This window comes from Fusarium solani, assembly GCF_023522795.1.
Source record: "Fusarium solani strain SB1 chromosome Unknown bctg00000013, whole genome shotgun sequence".
Classification (NCBI taxonomy): Eukaryota; Fungi; Ascomycota; class Sordariomycetes; order Hypocreales; family Nectriaceae; genus Fusarium; species Fusarium solani.
This window is the reverse complement of record NW_027072145.1, coordinates 1651170-1666487: the sequence shown is the minus strand read 5'-3', so window position 1 is coordinate 1666487 and position 15318 is coordinate 1651170. Positions and strand designations below refer to the sequence as shown.

Here is a 15318-nt window from a genome sequence, read left to right as displayed (position 1 = left end):
AAGGTCTTCTTAAACTCTAACATTTTTCACCCTCAAAGAACCCCCTTGGCAAAATTACCGGATTAAGTGATTACCATTCGGAAGCGCAAACGCACATCTTGTTGGGCCGGACGAATACCACACCCAGGTCCCTCCAATAGCCCCAATCCTCCCACTCTCATTCGGCACCTGCAGATGAACTCCGAATTTACCCCTCCTCGAGATTAAGGGTAAAGAAGTCTTCTTTTGGAGGGTTTGGCCTTGAGGAACGAAGTGACAAAAGGTTTCATGCCGGCAAACTGGGCCCCTTTCTTCAGCATCGATACTCTCGATCAGCCGCTGCCCGTATGCCGCCTGGCCCTCCCCCAACACGTCACTGAGGAGAGCGCTCAGGTGTAATCAAGCGATCGGAATCTTCTCTGGATGTCGACTACATCTCTAAGCGCCCCGGACACGCAATTTGACATTCATTTATTGGTTTGATTTACTTTCTCCATCTCAGACAAAGAATTTCATTTCATCTGACCTTGTCTCATCCTCACCGACTTAGACCTTACTAGAAAAAAAAAAAAAAACAGACAACACGCTAAGGCCTGTGTAACCGCGAATCTGCATCTTCATGCAGCTTTAAGACCTCCTGTCTCCGGATCAACGGTCTGCCTTCCGTAGAACGTGTACCCAAGTTTCTCGGTTTGTTGCCGTATATAACTTAAGACCCAATCCGGAGCTCCTCGCTACATGGTTCGTATCGTGTCAGTGTGAGACACTTTGGAGTGGCAGTCATGGAAAACTAACCATGGCAGTCAAGGGCCGGACGACCCATGGCAAATAGATTGTCTTGCCTCGGCCGCTGTGGAGGGCATTCTTGATAGCCTCGGCCACAGTATCGGCTTCGAGCACCGGGAAGATAAACTTAGACTGCTTGGTGTCTCCGGACATGATGGGAGTACGCGCAAAGCTGAGTATGACAAGCGACGTACGTACCTTTGGCGCCTTGTACGCATATTTCAGCTCTAGCTGAAGACTCTTGAAGCCCCATCCAAGCATTAGTATACAAGACCCAGTATATTCACGGGTGGGGGGTTCGAAATCTTACCTCATGCAGCGCAACGATGCCGGATTTCGTCGCCGAATAGTCTGCAGCCTTTGCGGGAGGGATGAAGGCACTCAGTGAGCTAATGTTAACGACATGCCCGTGGTTGTTTTTGACCATGTCGGGGAGAAATTCCTTGAGGATGAGCATTGGTGCAGTCAAGTTTGTCTTGGTCGTGATTTCAATGTCGGAATATTCAGCTTTAATTATCGACTTGCCCCGGATCAAACCAGCATTGTTCACAAGGACTGTGGGATGGCCAACTTCGTCTCTGATGCGCTGGGAGAGCTCCTTGATGGCTGCAGAGTCACTCAGGTCGCACTGGTAGTAGAAGACTTGAGTCCCCTTCGGGGGCTTCCATGACAAAGGAGCGAAGTCGATGATGATGATCCGGGTCCTTGGGTTCTTTGCCAAGAGCTGCTGTGCGAGGCTGGCGCCAATGCCGCCGCTACCACCTGTCAGAAGAACCAATTCCTGATCCCAGTTCCAACCCCGATCTGTTGTCCAATTGTTGGTGTAACCATCAGTGAGAACACTATTTAGGGTTGCTAAGGAGCCTGCACATGCAAGCGTGGCCATGATGAGTCTTAGTAATGGCTTGCTCTGGGTGACGTAGTCAGGAAGATGACCTGCAACGGACGATGGCGTGCGGGTGAGGGCTCCAGCGATCGGGATCGTCAAGAGGGGATTGAAGACCGTTTTGTTTAGCAGTCGAGCAATGGTGTCAATAGTGAACCCTTCACGGTAAGAAGCCATGTTGGTTTGTATGTAGGTTCTGTAAGAAGAGATCGAATAATGAACTGGTCTGAGTTGCAGGTTGTCAACAGGCGGATATGATGGGTAGCTTGCTCGGTGCGATAAAACCCAACGGCATACACGCTGGTTTAATACAAGCCACAGGATTACTTGGGCCAGTAAAACTGTTTTACGTTGACTCCGGCGTGCAATTAAATAGGATGCAATATTATTCTCCGTCTCCTGTATTGGTAAGCGTGATGACGAGCGTGATGATGAGGTAGCTAATCTTGAGAATCGACAAGAAAAGGTTTTTGAACTTCATGACAATTCAATTGAAACTATTCATGCCATTCAGTCTTTACTTCACCTTCCCTCTATGCCTTTTCACCGATCACTGTAGCGACCAGATGGCTGATCATGCCTCCCATCACCGCTCAGATTAACCTTGCCTCGTCACTTAATCAGAGTCTGTATACTGAGCATCCAGACCCAACCACCCTACAAGCCGGCACCGAAATGGATGCATTAACAAGGGGCACCATGCCGAGACAAGAAACGTCGTGCCGAGACAAGAAACGTCGTGCCGAGACAAGAAACGTCGTGCCGAGACAAGAAACGTCGTGCCGAGACAAGAAACGTCGTGGGAACACTGAAACAGCCGGCGGTGTTTCTATTCCCCCGATTCCCCCGGGTATCCCGAACCTCGGTGCTGGGGGGCCGAGCTCTCGGATGGCCAAAGTGTTTACGAGGCATAATTCAGGAATTGGGGGAGGGACTATCTATTATGACATTCATACTCAGGGAACATTCAAGTTCTTACTTGTGCGCTATCTCCCAGATTCCGTCAACATTGGCTCAATCTTGTTGCTAATTCTACTCGTCATAGTTGACTTCCTTCCACCTGCCCGAGTGGGAGCCCCTCCCAAGCAACGAAAACAAATAGCCAATATGGCCATTTTTCGCATTACGGGCATGATTGACTTGGCCATTCGGATTCTTTTCTTCGGTAGGCTCTTCTCAAGATCGCCGCTCACAGAAACACCATTAACATACCACAATCAGTGCCACCCAAGACAATTTTTGGCTTTCTATGGGGTCTGCCCTCTTCTCTTCATAGAGGTGTGCCTGTTAAGTTCTTCGTCACTTGCACGGTCCTTAGGGCTCTCCTGGGTACTTTGTACCCTCTTCAGATCCAAGCCTTGTTTCCGTCATCGGTTGCGGCGTACAGTCGATGGATCGGCACCAAACTGGCCCGGGAGAAGAGGGCTGGTCGGATATCCTCCGAGAAACGGCTGCGGAACGATATCCATGCTCTTCCTGGCACGTCTGCCTCCATATTGTGGATTGGGGATCGGAAAAGCGCTAGGAAGTTTGTCCTCTTCTTCCACGGAGGTGGTTACACTATGCCGCTTACTTCGGGTCACCTGGAGTGGTGCTGGGAGGCATACATCACCGGCGGCCCGGGGCAAGATGCCGATGTGGCCGTTGCTGTGCTTCAGTATACCCTGGTACCCCATGGAAGGCAACCTACTCAACTTCACGAAGCGGCTGTTGCCCTGTCTTATCTCTGGCAGATTGGAGTGCGGCCGGGAGATCTTCTCATCGGAGGTGACTCAGCTGGAGCCCACTTGACAATCCAGCTCCTCAGACACCTCATAGAGCCTCATCCAAAAGTTCCGCCAGTCAATCTGGAAGGTCACCTAGCTGGAGTCTTTCTAGTGTCACCATTAGTCAGTGCAAAGCAATCGTTCCGATCCTTCACTGAGAACGACTGCATTGACATGCTCTCACCCCGAGCCTCGGTGAATGTCCTGGCTGAACTACTACGTGGAAGCCCCAGTGGTGGGTCTGAATCAGACAACATCAACCAGGTATTTGCAACACCTCTAGATGTGGACATGACTTGGCTTAGTTCTCTGCATGCCATCACGAAATCTATCTACTTGACTGCTGGAGAGCAGGAGATATTCCGAGACCAGATAGTAGCCTTCGCTGAAGCAGTTCGCCGGAGGAACTCTACACTCTCAATCCTTCTTGACGTTCCGGAGACAGAGGCCCATGATTTTATTGTATTAGAAGGTCAAATGGAACGACCTGGAGATGCGACAATGAGAATGCAGGAGTGGGCTCGTGAATGGTTGGCTCCGTAGGTTAGATAGACTGGGTATTGTGATGAGAGATGACTTCAACGGAAAATGCTTCCTTTCCATAACCCTTGCGAGTGATAGTTAGAGGCGCGACGGCATGCCAGTATTCAACATATTGCTTCGGTATCACCATAACCTATGAGAGGGTTAGAACTGCCCTGCAGGACGCATAGGAATGGCAGGATCAACCCATCATTCTTGAACCCCGCAACCTAATTTAGAAAACTAACAGGTTTCTGGTTGACTACTCCGCTAAGTAGAGAGAGCTAGCGAGAAGGTGGAGAGACTCAAATTGGACGCGATCCGGGCCCTAGATGTTTCTCCCGCATCGAAAGACGGGCCTCGGAGGTAAGACCATTTGTCGATCCCGAACACTGCTTCATATGGTAGTAGGATCGATGACCTCGGCTCCCTCGGACATCGAGGCTACAGCATTCACTTCCCCGTCGATTGTCTGTTGGCATACCGAACCGAATGGATGATCCACCTCGCACCAAAGCAAAAAGGGTTGATTCAGTTATTGGCGGCAAGACCACGCTATCTAACATGCTGAGATCTAGTTTGTTAAGATACGTTGCATGTAGTAGTACAAAATTAGCGACAAATGAGGCATGTGAACGAAATGAACTTGACATGCTGACGGGCATCAGAAAGTCAAAGAGGGCTATCACACGTGGGGAGGGGCTCTCGACTCCTATGATTCCGGCCAAAAGTGTATGCCTCAGAGGTGAGCTTCCCTGGATACACTGGCAGCGTGTATCGCGCCACCGTACAAGGAACGCGGCATAGAAGAACCTACACTGCCATCCAGTCAATTTACCACAGTTTCTTTACAGGGACGCTACATGTGTTACAATAGACTGGATATCACTCGCCAGCCTCTCTCCAAGACTGGCATCAACGATCCCGTCCTGCCAGCTGATATCAATGGTCAACTCCCGGCCTTTGACAGCAACGGGGCAGATGTGAAAGAATGCACCAGGAACCTCGGCACTCAGCTGGAACTCGGCTCTATCGATTCGCCAGTCCATCTCGTGGCCCGCTGCGTCGGTTAATTCGTGCCCGCCGTCGATTACGCCAAGATTCGTGACAAGCCATCCTGCTGTTCTGGGCTTTTTGACCTGTTGTTTTTGATGCGCCCGCCAGTCCCGGACCAATCTCATCAGGCCAACAATGATATCTTCCATGCCCGAGTCCAACTCCTGTTTGATCTCTCGTCGGACTTGGGCTGCAGTGGACCATATGAGATCCATCAAATCCGAGCCCCAGTCAGGCCAGCTCCTGGCTGCTCGTCGCACAGACGCTACCAGGGAAGCATTGAATTCGTGCGATGTCTGCGAAACGTAGTTGGCCACAGTTCTGTTGGGTACAAGCCAGGGGTAACCCTCTGGACTGCAAGGTAGAAAGGGTCGCGTGCTTATCGGCGTGAGTCCTGTAAAGGCCGCTGCGTCCTTCTCGGGCAGACGGTGAGCGAGGGAAACGACAGTCAGTGCATGCACTAGACCGGTCAGTGTGGTTCCGTGTTTTCGGCAGGCAGAAAGAACGAGCTGCAGAATATCGTTCCCGATGCTGATTGTGTGAAGGTGTGTTCGGTATGGCAAGGTGCGGATTGGCGCCCAGGTTGCATGTGCACGAGCCTGGTGAGCTTTGAGCGGCATGAACTCCTTCCACATCATGACAGCAGTATACTTCAGAGTGATGGGGAACTTGGCGACTTCCTCCTGTGGTGGCGGAAATGTCTCTGCAGTGGCAGTCGTTTCAAATTGGTAATCCTCTACAGCAGGAGATTGGTCATGGCTGTGAGTCGAGTTGAGATTATGGAGGAGATCCTCGTGGAAGATCCTGCCGCTCATCCCATCGGCATTTGCATGGTTCCACGTGAACATTACGTCCATGCATCTTTCCGACCTATGCTTCAAAATGGCCACTCTCCAGCCTGGTTGAGTGTCAAGATTGGGGAATCTGGTGTCGAGCTGAGCTTGCAAAACCTTTCCATAGAGGGCACCGTAATCACCCGACAGGTCTGCGTCGTGCCATTCGACGTGTCGACGGAGGTTGATCGTATGAAGCTCAACCCACACAGGCTTCTTGGAAGCTTCTCCAACGAGGCCAACTTGCAGAGCGGGATGCGATAGAACAGCCTTGGCTATGGCTCCTTCGAAAAGCACCTCCAGCTCTGAACTCAAAGAGGAGACGGTGTCGGGGATGACATATCTGCAAGTCACAATATTGCTGCAGTACATGCGTAGTTGATGCAGAGCTGATTGGTATCCTTCACTGGATAAATGTTAGTATCATGTCCAACGGGACGCTGGGGCAAGAACACCGACTTGTCGCCGAGTGGCCGAATGACTCTTGGGATTGCCTCATCGTGATTGGGAGTCTTGGGCATCGTAACACGTTTTAGTACTAGATGATTCGGTGCGTGGCAGGCGAGTCATAGACTAAGGGGCAGGGAGTGGCCCTGGTGGTAGTTGGCGCGACATATATGGAGTATCAATACTGGCCGATTTCGTCTGCACTTAGCTCGGATGAATTAATTGGGTGATGAAATGGAGATTCTGGTAAGTGGCCAGGTCATCGACCGAGGCACCGGGAGGTGGTTTGGCCGACTCGGTGGTTCCTCTAATTGAAGACCGAAACCTTCGGACCTATGCGTACTTAGGGGGGCCTATAGTCCGGCCTATTCCCGTGACTTAGTCCTTTATATTATATTAAGGAATTACAAAAATCTTTAAAAAAAATACATAATTCTTTTACATTTTTTACATAGATATTAAAGTAATTAAATCACTCTCGAGAGGTTAAATAACCTTTAATAATATAGCTAGGTATGAGTCTTTTATTATAATCCATAAGTAATAAAAAGACTTTAAAAAAAGCTATTATGTTAGTATTAGGATATAATACTATGATATATTAATAATATATTTATTATTATACTTAAAGCCTAGCCCTCGGTAGGATAACTACGCCAGAAGATTGTTATGTTGAATTGGCAGCATAGCAGGCAATATGGGAAGCACCACTAACTAAAGTGGCGCGCCATGCTTTTTGGCCTAGTGGTTACTTTCCGACATGTTAATCCTCATCGCTGGTGTTACTGGCCTCGTTGGTCAAGCATGTGCGCAAGCCGCCTTCAAATCGGGTCACAGAGTCCGAGGCCTTGGCCGAAACCCCGACAAGCTGCCCAAGGATATTGCCGACCGTCTCGCGGACTTCGTTGCACAGAAGGATGTCTACGACATTCACGCACTGGATAGAGCAGTCAAGGGCGTTGACGCTATTGTCTCTGCTGTTCACTACTCCCCCATTGTTGTAGTGGGCGGGCAGATACTATTACTACGAGCTGCGGAGCGCGCTGGCGTCAAAGTAAGTGATACCAAGTATCTGTCCTGTCATTGAGCTGACTCGGCTATCTCTTAGATCTTCCATGGCGCGTCTTGGAACTATGACTGGACCAAGATCAAACTCGGCGAGCGCAAGAGCTACAACAATTACCTTGCTTTCTACAATCACGCACGCCTCAGCTCCGAGATCAAGCCTATCTATGGCTTCACGGGAGGCATTGTGGATTATCTACTGTGTTACTCCCCGCATAGCAATCCCATCGATGCCCAGTCCAACACTCTCTCGTTTTTTGGGGCTGGAGATGAACAATTAACGTGGATCGTGCTCAAGGATCTCGCGGCGTATACAATCCAGGCCATCTCGGAGCCGAAGGCCGCCGAGGGGGGTTATTACTATGTCGAAAGCTTCCGGAGCTCCATACTTGAACTTGGACGGGTCTATGCTGAAGTGCATAGCTTGCACCTGGAGCCAAAGAGCTTGGGCACACTCCATGATGTTGATCGACTGGTTGATGAGGCTCGAGCGACAATTAGACCTACTCGGTATGAAGAGTATGTTGGATTGGCGTATACGAGGTTGCTTTTGCGGGGTGCCATGTGAGAAGCCGGACAAGAGGGCGTTGAACGGGCCTTTCATGCAATGACCACACTTCATTGTCTACTGGAAAAGCCTCTTACCGACCTAGCGAAACGGAGGGTTTCAGGGCCACCATTGCCAAGAGAGACGAGCCGGCGAGGGCAGAAGAGTATCTGAACGCCTTGCAGACTCGGCCTTCTTCCACTCAGGGGCCTATTCATACGCTGGGATAGGACCACACCCGCCAGTTCACTTGCCAAAGACAGCGTTATCAAGGCTGTATGAGTGGATTGGTTTACTACAGAGTACCAAGTTCAAATTTTGAGGATTAAATCCATCATGATACCACTCCCTCCCTTCACAAGCCTTTCATAAACGACTAGTACGGTCAGTGCAACTTGTCCCAGTTATAGACCCAACAATGTCTCGAAGCTCTGGCATGTGCTTAGCATACACGCCTCGAGGGTTCGTGCTGTGCTTTCTGCACAGGTGTGCCGCTGTAGCCGTAGCGATGGCATGTTGCGCCCCGTTGCCCATAAATTTGGTACTGGACGAGGCCACGTGGGTCACGCTGATATGCTTTCCCGCCATCATCAAGTTATTGATGTTGGTAGAGTAGAGACAGCGGAAGGGAATATCGTAGTCTTTTCCATCACGCTCGTCCCATTCCCAATCCTTCAGCCGGAAATCGTACTTGTCATCGCCTGGGTAATGAAGACAAAATGCGCCTCCGTTCTTGACCACAGCATCGGGGAACGGCTTGTGAGAGCGAATGTCGTTTTCACTGAGGACGTAGTCGCCCTTGTACCGACGGAACTCCCCTTGGGCGGCAACAAACGCAACCCAGTCAAGGTGAAGATTGGCATACTTCTCGGGCTCGAGAGTCTTGAGATTGGAAAAGGTGCCATAGATGGCCCGCAGTAGATGGTCGCGAATGTGTTCGCCCTGTGTATAGGGGTCAAGATGTTGACCATACTCCCAGAAATGGGTCATAGGGCGAGTCATTCGCCTACGCGTCGGCTGGTGGGTTGCCTGACTTGTAGACACTGAAGGACCTTCTCCGTTCTCGATACCCGGTTTGACGAGTTGGCCTCCGAGGTTTGCATAGTCTTTGGCTACTTCGGTTGCCCACGGCAAAGGTGGACATGGCACTGGTGAGTCACCCATACGAGTGCGGAAGAAGACGGTGTTTCCATGATGAATATGACTCTTTTCTGCTGGGGCCAGCCCTTCTCGGTATTCATCTCGCGATTCCTCGCCAAACTGGGTTTCTGCCCCAGAATACTGTCCAAACAGAGCCCTGCCAGAGCAATCGATAAAGACGGGTGCTGTAAGACGGACCTCGCACCCGCTTCGAGCATCACGGGCGTCGACAGAGACAATGTTGAAGTCTTTCATGTCGGCCGCAAAAACCGTGTGTTCAGTAAGTAGGGTTACATTTGGCTCCCTGTCGAGCAACTGCTTTGCGCCGAGGTCACCAGCAGCGTCCCGCTGATAGATTTCGTCAACAAGAGGACCAGTAACACCTCGTGGTCGGAGCCCAATCTCAATACTCGCGTTGCCGCCTAAGAACGGTCGATCTTGGATAAGGGCCACCCGCTCCCCTAGCCGGGCTGCTGTAAGTGCAGCAGCAATGCCTGTGACACCTCCCCCGACTACTACGACATCGAACGTTCCGCCATCAGCTGGCTCATCTGGTAGGCCGCGGAGTTGGCGCCGCCATGCCCGTGATGCTTCGTCTGTTCCATTGGGCGGAACTGTATCGTCGGTGCAAAGGAATATGGCATCGCAGCGTCCGTTGAATCCAGTTAAATCATGCAACACGACGCTCGCGTGGCCCACCGGCAGTTCGATCTGGCCCCCGAGCTGCCAAGACCAGTCCTGATCATTGGCACCAAACTCGGTGTCAAGCATCGTGTCATTGATCTTTATGGTAAACCTGCCCGGGTGGTATTTCGGAACCCAGTCCTTGGCACGAACCCAAATTTTATAATCGCCAGCGGTGGCAATCTGGATTTCTGTTGTTGCGTCTGCGACTGGACGACCTTGACCGTGGGCCATGAGGTACGGCGAGCCCATCTCAAGGTCGAACTGCGAGTCTAGAACCCATCCGCCAAAGTGAGTGAAGGACTCGGCCTCGACTAGAATTCTTGAGGGTGATGGTGGCCCCATGATGTGGGCTGGATGAGTTCTTGATGCTGGTAAATAGGGAATCGATACAGTGATGTGTTCTTTGTTATAGTTGAATCCTGGCCCTTGATGAGATAACTGCGCCAGAAGATAGAATCGATATAGATTCGGCCACCATTAAGGACCGAACATGGCTTTGAGTCGAGATTTGTCAGCTTGGGTTTCTCCCACTTGCTTGCAACACCTCGGCTGACCCCGCTATGTGTTCTGGCGACCTCGGCACATCTATCCAACCCGGTGAGGCCACTGCAGATCGGCAACACAATGAAGCAGTCTTGGCCAAGAGCCTAGATTTGTCCAGGGCACACCACTTGGGTCCATGTTGAGTCGTGGCAGGTGACTGACGGAACATTCTGAGACCTCTTTGCAGCACAGGCACTTACTAAACCAAGAGCCACGTTTCGCGAGCTGGAAACATTGGCCAGATTCCAGGCCAAGAACTGCTTCTCTAAAAAAAGGAATAGCATGGCCAGTTCTATGAAGACGGGTGGAATTCCCGTCGAAGGCGGCATCCAATGTGGGTCGGGTGTGAGCGCACTGGAGGAAGAGGCTATTTATGGAGATGGAGGAGATCAAGGAAGAAGCCTGGCAGAGTATTTCTGCTATTCGACATCTTCCTCCATGATTGACGCCCTCTTTCAGATCGGAGAGTCTTGTCGTTTTCAATAATAGACCGAGTTCCCTCTATCCTGACACCTTCTCTTGATTCCTGCCTTTACTGCCCCTCTGTCGTCATCCAAGATTGGCTCTCTCTTCCTTGGCTTCATTGATCTCCTCTTCGATGTTGTGATTAGCCAGGGAAGAGATGGGCCGGGGCTTGAGTCGACCAACGCCATCGATGTCACGGATCAGATCTCAACCATCGGAAAGTACTTTCAAAGGCTTCCCAAGATCGGGCTTAAGTCCCAGATCGACACTTTATCACTAAAAGACCAGCTACTATCGTCTCAAACAACAGACCACGACCCTCTTCGGGCTCTCACAGCCGCATGGAATTTCCATCACGTCAACAAGAGGTTCGCTTAGCCTAATTAACACGTGACAAAGATGGTAACGTCATCACCAGGTGCTACTCGGAAGCGCGATTGTTTGCCGCCGTTTTGGAGCATTGTGAAGTGCACCTACGGAACTATGAACATCACAGGCCTATGGGCAGGCAAAATTCCCTCCTAACATCTAATCTTGAAAACACAACGTTCATTGTGTTATCCTATGAGTACTCTACTTCAATCTTAAACTCATCATCCTTATCATCAATTAGAGTAACTTTAATACCCCATCCGGACACTTCATAAGATTTTGTGCCACTGACAGACAGAGTTGCATCATTCATGGGTTCCCATCCACTGACTTCGCTACCGCAACTGTCTGATCCAGGCGTGGCATCAAGAACGCGAATCGGCCCCTGTCCTGTTGCGCGGGTAGTGTCGATCGTGTATAAGAGGACACCAGGGGCACAGATCTTTTCATCTGCACCCTTGGTGGTGCGAGCTTCAGCAACAAGAGCAGAAGTCTTGTTAGCTGCTACCACCACAGCCTTGGTACCCCCCTGAGTCTCTAGCGGTGTGAGGGTGTGTCTGGTAGTACCATGTTCGAGAATACAGTCGACATCCTCGTCGGCCAACCATCCCAGCCTCCACTTATCCCAGGCGAAGAAATCGGGGGCAATTCCTCCGACGTTGCCCATGACACTATAGCCGCCCACGTATTCGCCAGTAGGAAAGTTGATATCCAGGGGGTATAAGTCGGGTAGACACATGGAGTGGCCAGTTTCGTGGTTGAGTGCCTTATAGCCCCAGGAGTTATATGGATCAACGCCGAAGGTAATGGCCCTGTTGGATACGAAGGTATTGTTTCTTGTGAAGGCGCCGAAGGACGAGGCCAATGAGCGAGTCATCCATGCCGCATTACGTGTAGGTACAACGTAGAGGATATCTGTCACTGGGGGCGGTGGATTCTCGCCGTTGTTCATGTATGCGTCCAAAGCGTCCTCGATGTAGGCGTAATGTTGCTGGTTACTTAAACCCGAGTCCCAACCGTATGACTCTGCGGAGTTCGGCATGCGGTAAAACTTGGAAGTATCGGCGGTGATGTTGAGGTCAAGCTGACCATGGCTGATTTCCTGGAACCACTTGTTTGCGTCGGGAACCAACAGATCGTACGCGTCTTCAGGAGATTCTCCTTCGAGGGCCTCTGCGTCAGAAAAGTCGACGAAGATCATACGACCCTCGATTGTACCCTTGCTATGAACACAGTCGCTCATAAAACCATGTCCAACGCTCAACCATGCGAAGTCATATCTGGGTAGTTTGCATGTCGGAACCCAAGGAGTGTCATCTTCGGGGATGGTTCCGTTGGTAGATCCGGTCCCGTTCGTAGGCGCGCTCGGATCGAATGGTCGTGTCTGGTTGGTAGGCTGAGTCTGATTATTTGCTGACAATTGACAAACTCGAGTTGACGCTGCAGCGGGCAATAGCAGCGACAGCAGAGAAGCCTTGGATAACATGATGGGCGTCTCTAAAACTCGGAATGCTCAATGTTCTCGAAATTCGATGTTGGGTTTCCATGCCGTCTTATATGGACCATCTTGATATTTCAATGTCGCCAACGGACGCTAGGTTCGGCAGTTGGTACCCTAATTGTGCTAGTTTACCTTGGCAAGGTTAAGAAAAAAGGAGCTTTAAAATCATCAGGACGCGGGATACGAAGGTTTGAAACCGTAACTTCAAGGAAACCCCTGCTTAGCTCGCTCAAACACGAAGAATTATTTTAGGAAATGGAGAACTCACGGCGAGCCCGACGATTCCGCGCACGTGGGGTGCCATCGAACAATGCGATTCTAAAATGATATCGCATAAGAGAGCGCTCGCCTACCAAGGTTTAATTCGCGGCATTATGTGTCAACTATGAGCGATGGTATGGCTATGCTTTGTTTGATAGGCTTAGAGTCAAGGCCGCGTTTCCGCTTAGGTGCGCCCAGCAACCAGGTCCACTGCGAAGTGGAAGTTATTTACTCAGCCAGTGCCAGGGGTCCCCCTTATGGAGGAGCTCTGCTGAACCGGAAGCCTGGCTGCGCATTATTCTCAAAGGCCTAGACCTTATGTTCGGTAGGGCAAGAGCTACACTCGATCGAACGCCATATACGTCTCGGTGTTGGCTGAATATATTTTCGAAAGATGCCTTCTGGCCGCATGGATTTCGGGTCATACCAAGCTTCAAGAGATACCTGGCGACATGGAAAAGATGTATCTGCTTTATCTTTCGCGTCCTGCAATACCCGGCCGCCTTGGAAAAATGGCATGATCTATGCCCGCCTCTGACCCCCCCAAAGTCCTCACAGTGGATGTCAATTCTGGGATTTGAATCAGCCCAGCAATCGTTGACTGTCTCCTTGACTCTGTCCATCAATGACTTTGGCCCGCATACGCAAATAAGAATTTGCTCATGACTTCCCATATTGAACATCGCGTTTTGAACCACAGTCTGGGGATTCATCCTCTCGTATACGACACTCGTCTTGAGATCAGGTTGGCTATCCTTGCTTGCAGTTCTGGTCAAAAGTGGCTGTGCCTCACTGTTCTCTGACTTGACGCCAAATTCGGCAAATTCTGGGAATACCACCAGGCCGTCACTACCCATGGGGCCTGGCTCCTCTTTCGTGATGTGTAAAAACACATTGACCGTTGAATCAGCCCTTGCGAGGTCCCGAAAGCTGTTACCAAACCAGGCCAAATGTTCTAAATAATTGGTTACCAACCATGTGCGTGCAGGTAATTGATGAGACATACCTGCATGCTTGACAGCCCACACAAACTCAATGGGCTGCGATATTAACCCTCCAGTGCGGTGCATAATGCAGTTCATGAAACCAAACGTAAACGCGGCGCCGCTCCCTCCGGCAATGAAGACCAATTTATCGTAAACTGTCGTATCTGGCAATGCGCCGTATGGCCCATCCAATGAAGCCCAGATGGCTCGGCCTGGCTGCTTCATTGCAAACTCACCAAGAGCTTCAGTAAAGCCTTGCTGCGACTTTATCACGAGCTCCAAGCCTAAAGGCCCGTTGCTGACAATTGTGAAAGGATGCAATTGGAAGAATCGTACGCGTGGAATCCATAGATAGCAATGTGATCCTGGTAGGGCACCTTCAACGGATGGCTTTTTAAGAAGCAGCCGAGTTCCACCGCCTGGGAGGGGATAACAAAGAGCCTGGTTGTTGACGATATTCCATGATAGACGTGATGTTCGTAGGGTGCGATCTATAGCCCATAAGCCGGCAGTAAAAAGCATCACAATAGGGAGCTTTTTGGCCCAGAGCGGTCTGTGCAGTACAGCCAGGATGATGGTTATCACAAAGCCAGCGATGTGACCGATGTAAAACATCTCATAGTGACGATATCGGTAAAGACCTGTCAGTAGGAGAATAACCATGGCGATGCCAGCGCCGATTCCTGACAGGTCGGATGCCTCGAGAAGCTTGGCCAATCGGCCCTGGCGACTGAGAAAGATGGTGTAAAGGATGGCGTGTAAAACAATGAGCAGGACTGCTACGTAACCTACAACTCGATGAAGAACATTTAGGCTAGCGTGTGAGACCGATGAAACAAGGACCAGCGGCGTGTTCTTCATTCCCAAAAAGACGCACAAGGCCATGTTTGCAGATGCCATCCTGAGCAGAAGGTCAGTAAACGAGATAGCCACGCGTGATGTTGAGAGCAATCACCATCCATATCTAGAGGCGAAGTGGTTGACTGCGTGACTAGCAAACGAAGTCGAGCAGAGAAAAGTGTTGGCCGCTAGGAAGACACCGACCAACGTGACAAGGCCGAGAGACGGCCGGCCGAACCATTCCCATGCTGAGCTCAGTTGGGGTTTGCTGTCGTCTGTCAGTACACTTCTTCTTTTTGTGGCAGTCCGGACATTGCTGTTACCGAAAAGCGAGGGCCGAGGCTCGCCGTGTAGCCTCTTGAGCCTTTTTGACCTCTGACCGCTGTTTTTGTGGCGCCCTTTTGCTTGAGGAATGCCACCGATGGGCCGAAATAACGAAAATGAAGAGGCCGCAGAGGAGGAGGGCATATACTGTTAACGTTTCCTCATTTTTCTGCTGCTTGGAGGGTGGTGGCCTGGGTACAGATGCCATGGTTGAGCTCGGTGTATCGGCAATATTGGGAGCAAACGACCGAGGTCACGGGAGGTCAGGGGAGGATGACAGCAAATAAGTCATGAGTCGGAGATTGATATGAT

The 15318-nt window shown here is 50.7% G+C and overlaps 7 protein-coding genes across 7 annotated transcripts; 2 read left to right on the top strand and 5 right to left on the bottom strand.

The window, feature by feature from the left end:
* Positions 1-596: 596 nt before the first annotated feature.
* MRS44_017401 (uncharacterized protein) lies at positions 597-1828 on the bottom strand (the record flags this gene model as incomplete). The annotated part of the gene is made up of 3 exons (XM_065617794.1): positions 597-713; positions 775-972; positions 1076-1828. The coding sequence occupies 3 exons, from the start codon at positions 1826-1828 to the stop codon at positions 597-599; spliced, it is 1068 nt and encodes a 355-aa protein (XP_065473866.1).
* A 399-nt stretch (positions 1829-2227) lies between these two features.
* On the top strand, positions 2228-3960 carry MRS44_017400 (uncharacterized protein; the record flags this gene model as incomplete). Its single annotated transcript, XM_046281702.2, has 2 exons — positions 2228-2816; positions 2873-3960. The coding sequence occupies 2 exons, from the start codon at positions 2228-2230 to the stop codon at positions 3958-3960; spliced, it is 1677 nt and encodes a 558-aa protein (XP_046124926.2).
* An 827-nt stretch (positions 3961-4787) lies between these two features.
* MRS44_017399 (uncharacterized protein) lies at positions 4788-6349 on the bottom strand (the record flags this gene model as incomplete). The annotated part of the gene is made up of 2 exons (XM_046274284.2): positions 4788-6234; positions 6288-6349. The coding sequence occupies 2 exons, from the start codon at positions 6347-6349 to the stop codon at positions 4788-4790; spliced, it is 1509 nt and encodes a 502-aa protein (XP_046124927.2).
* Positions 6350-7035: 686 nt separating this feature from the next.
* Positions 7036-8117, top strand: MRS44_017398 (uncharacterized protein; the record flags this gene model as incomplete). Its single annotated transcript, XM_046279093.2, has 3 exons — positions 7036-7329; positions 7384-7850; positions 7994-8117. 3 exons carry the CDS (start codon positions 7036-7038, stop codon positions 8115-8117), a joined length of 885 nt encoding a protein of 294 aa, XP_046124928.2.
* Positions 8118-8253: 136 nt separating this feature from the next.
* MRS44_017397 (uncharacterized protein) lies at positions 8254-10056 on the bottom strand (the record flags this gene model as incomplete). Its single annotated transcript, XM_046272394.2, has 1 exon — positions 8254-10056. One exon carries the CDS (start codon positions 10054-10056, stop codon positions 8254-8256), a length of 1803 nt encoding a protein of 600 aa, XP_046124929.1.
* A 1228-nt stretch (positions 10057-11284) lies between these two features.
* On the bottom strand, positions 11285-12580 carry MRS44_017396 (uncharacterized protein; the record flags this gene model as incomplete). The annotated part of the gene is made up of 1 exon (XM_046277825.2): positions 11285-12580. The coding sequence occupies one exon, from the start codon at positions 12578-12580 to the stop codon at positions 11285-11287; it is 1296 nt and encodes a 431-aa protein (XP_046124930.1).
* Positions 12581-13111: 531 nt separating this feature from the next.
* On the bottom strand, positions 13112-15214 carry MRS44_017395 (uncharacterized protein; the record flags this gene model as incomplete). Its single annotated transcript, XM_065617793.1, has 5 exons — positions 13112-13165; positions 13501-13811; positions 13863-14743; positions 14798-14950; positions 15006-15214. 5 exons carry the CDS (start codon positions 15212-15214, stop codon positions 13112-13114), a joined length of 1608 nt encoding a protein of 535 aa, XP_065473865.1.
* Between the last annotated feature and the right edge of the window lie 104 nt (positions 15215-15318).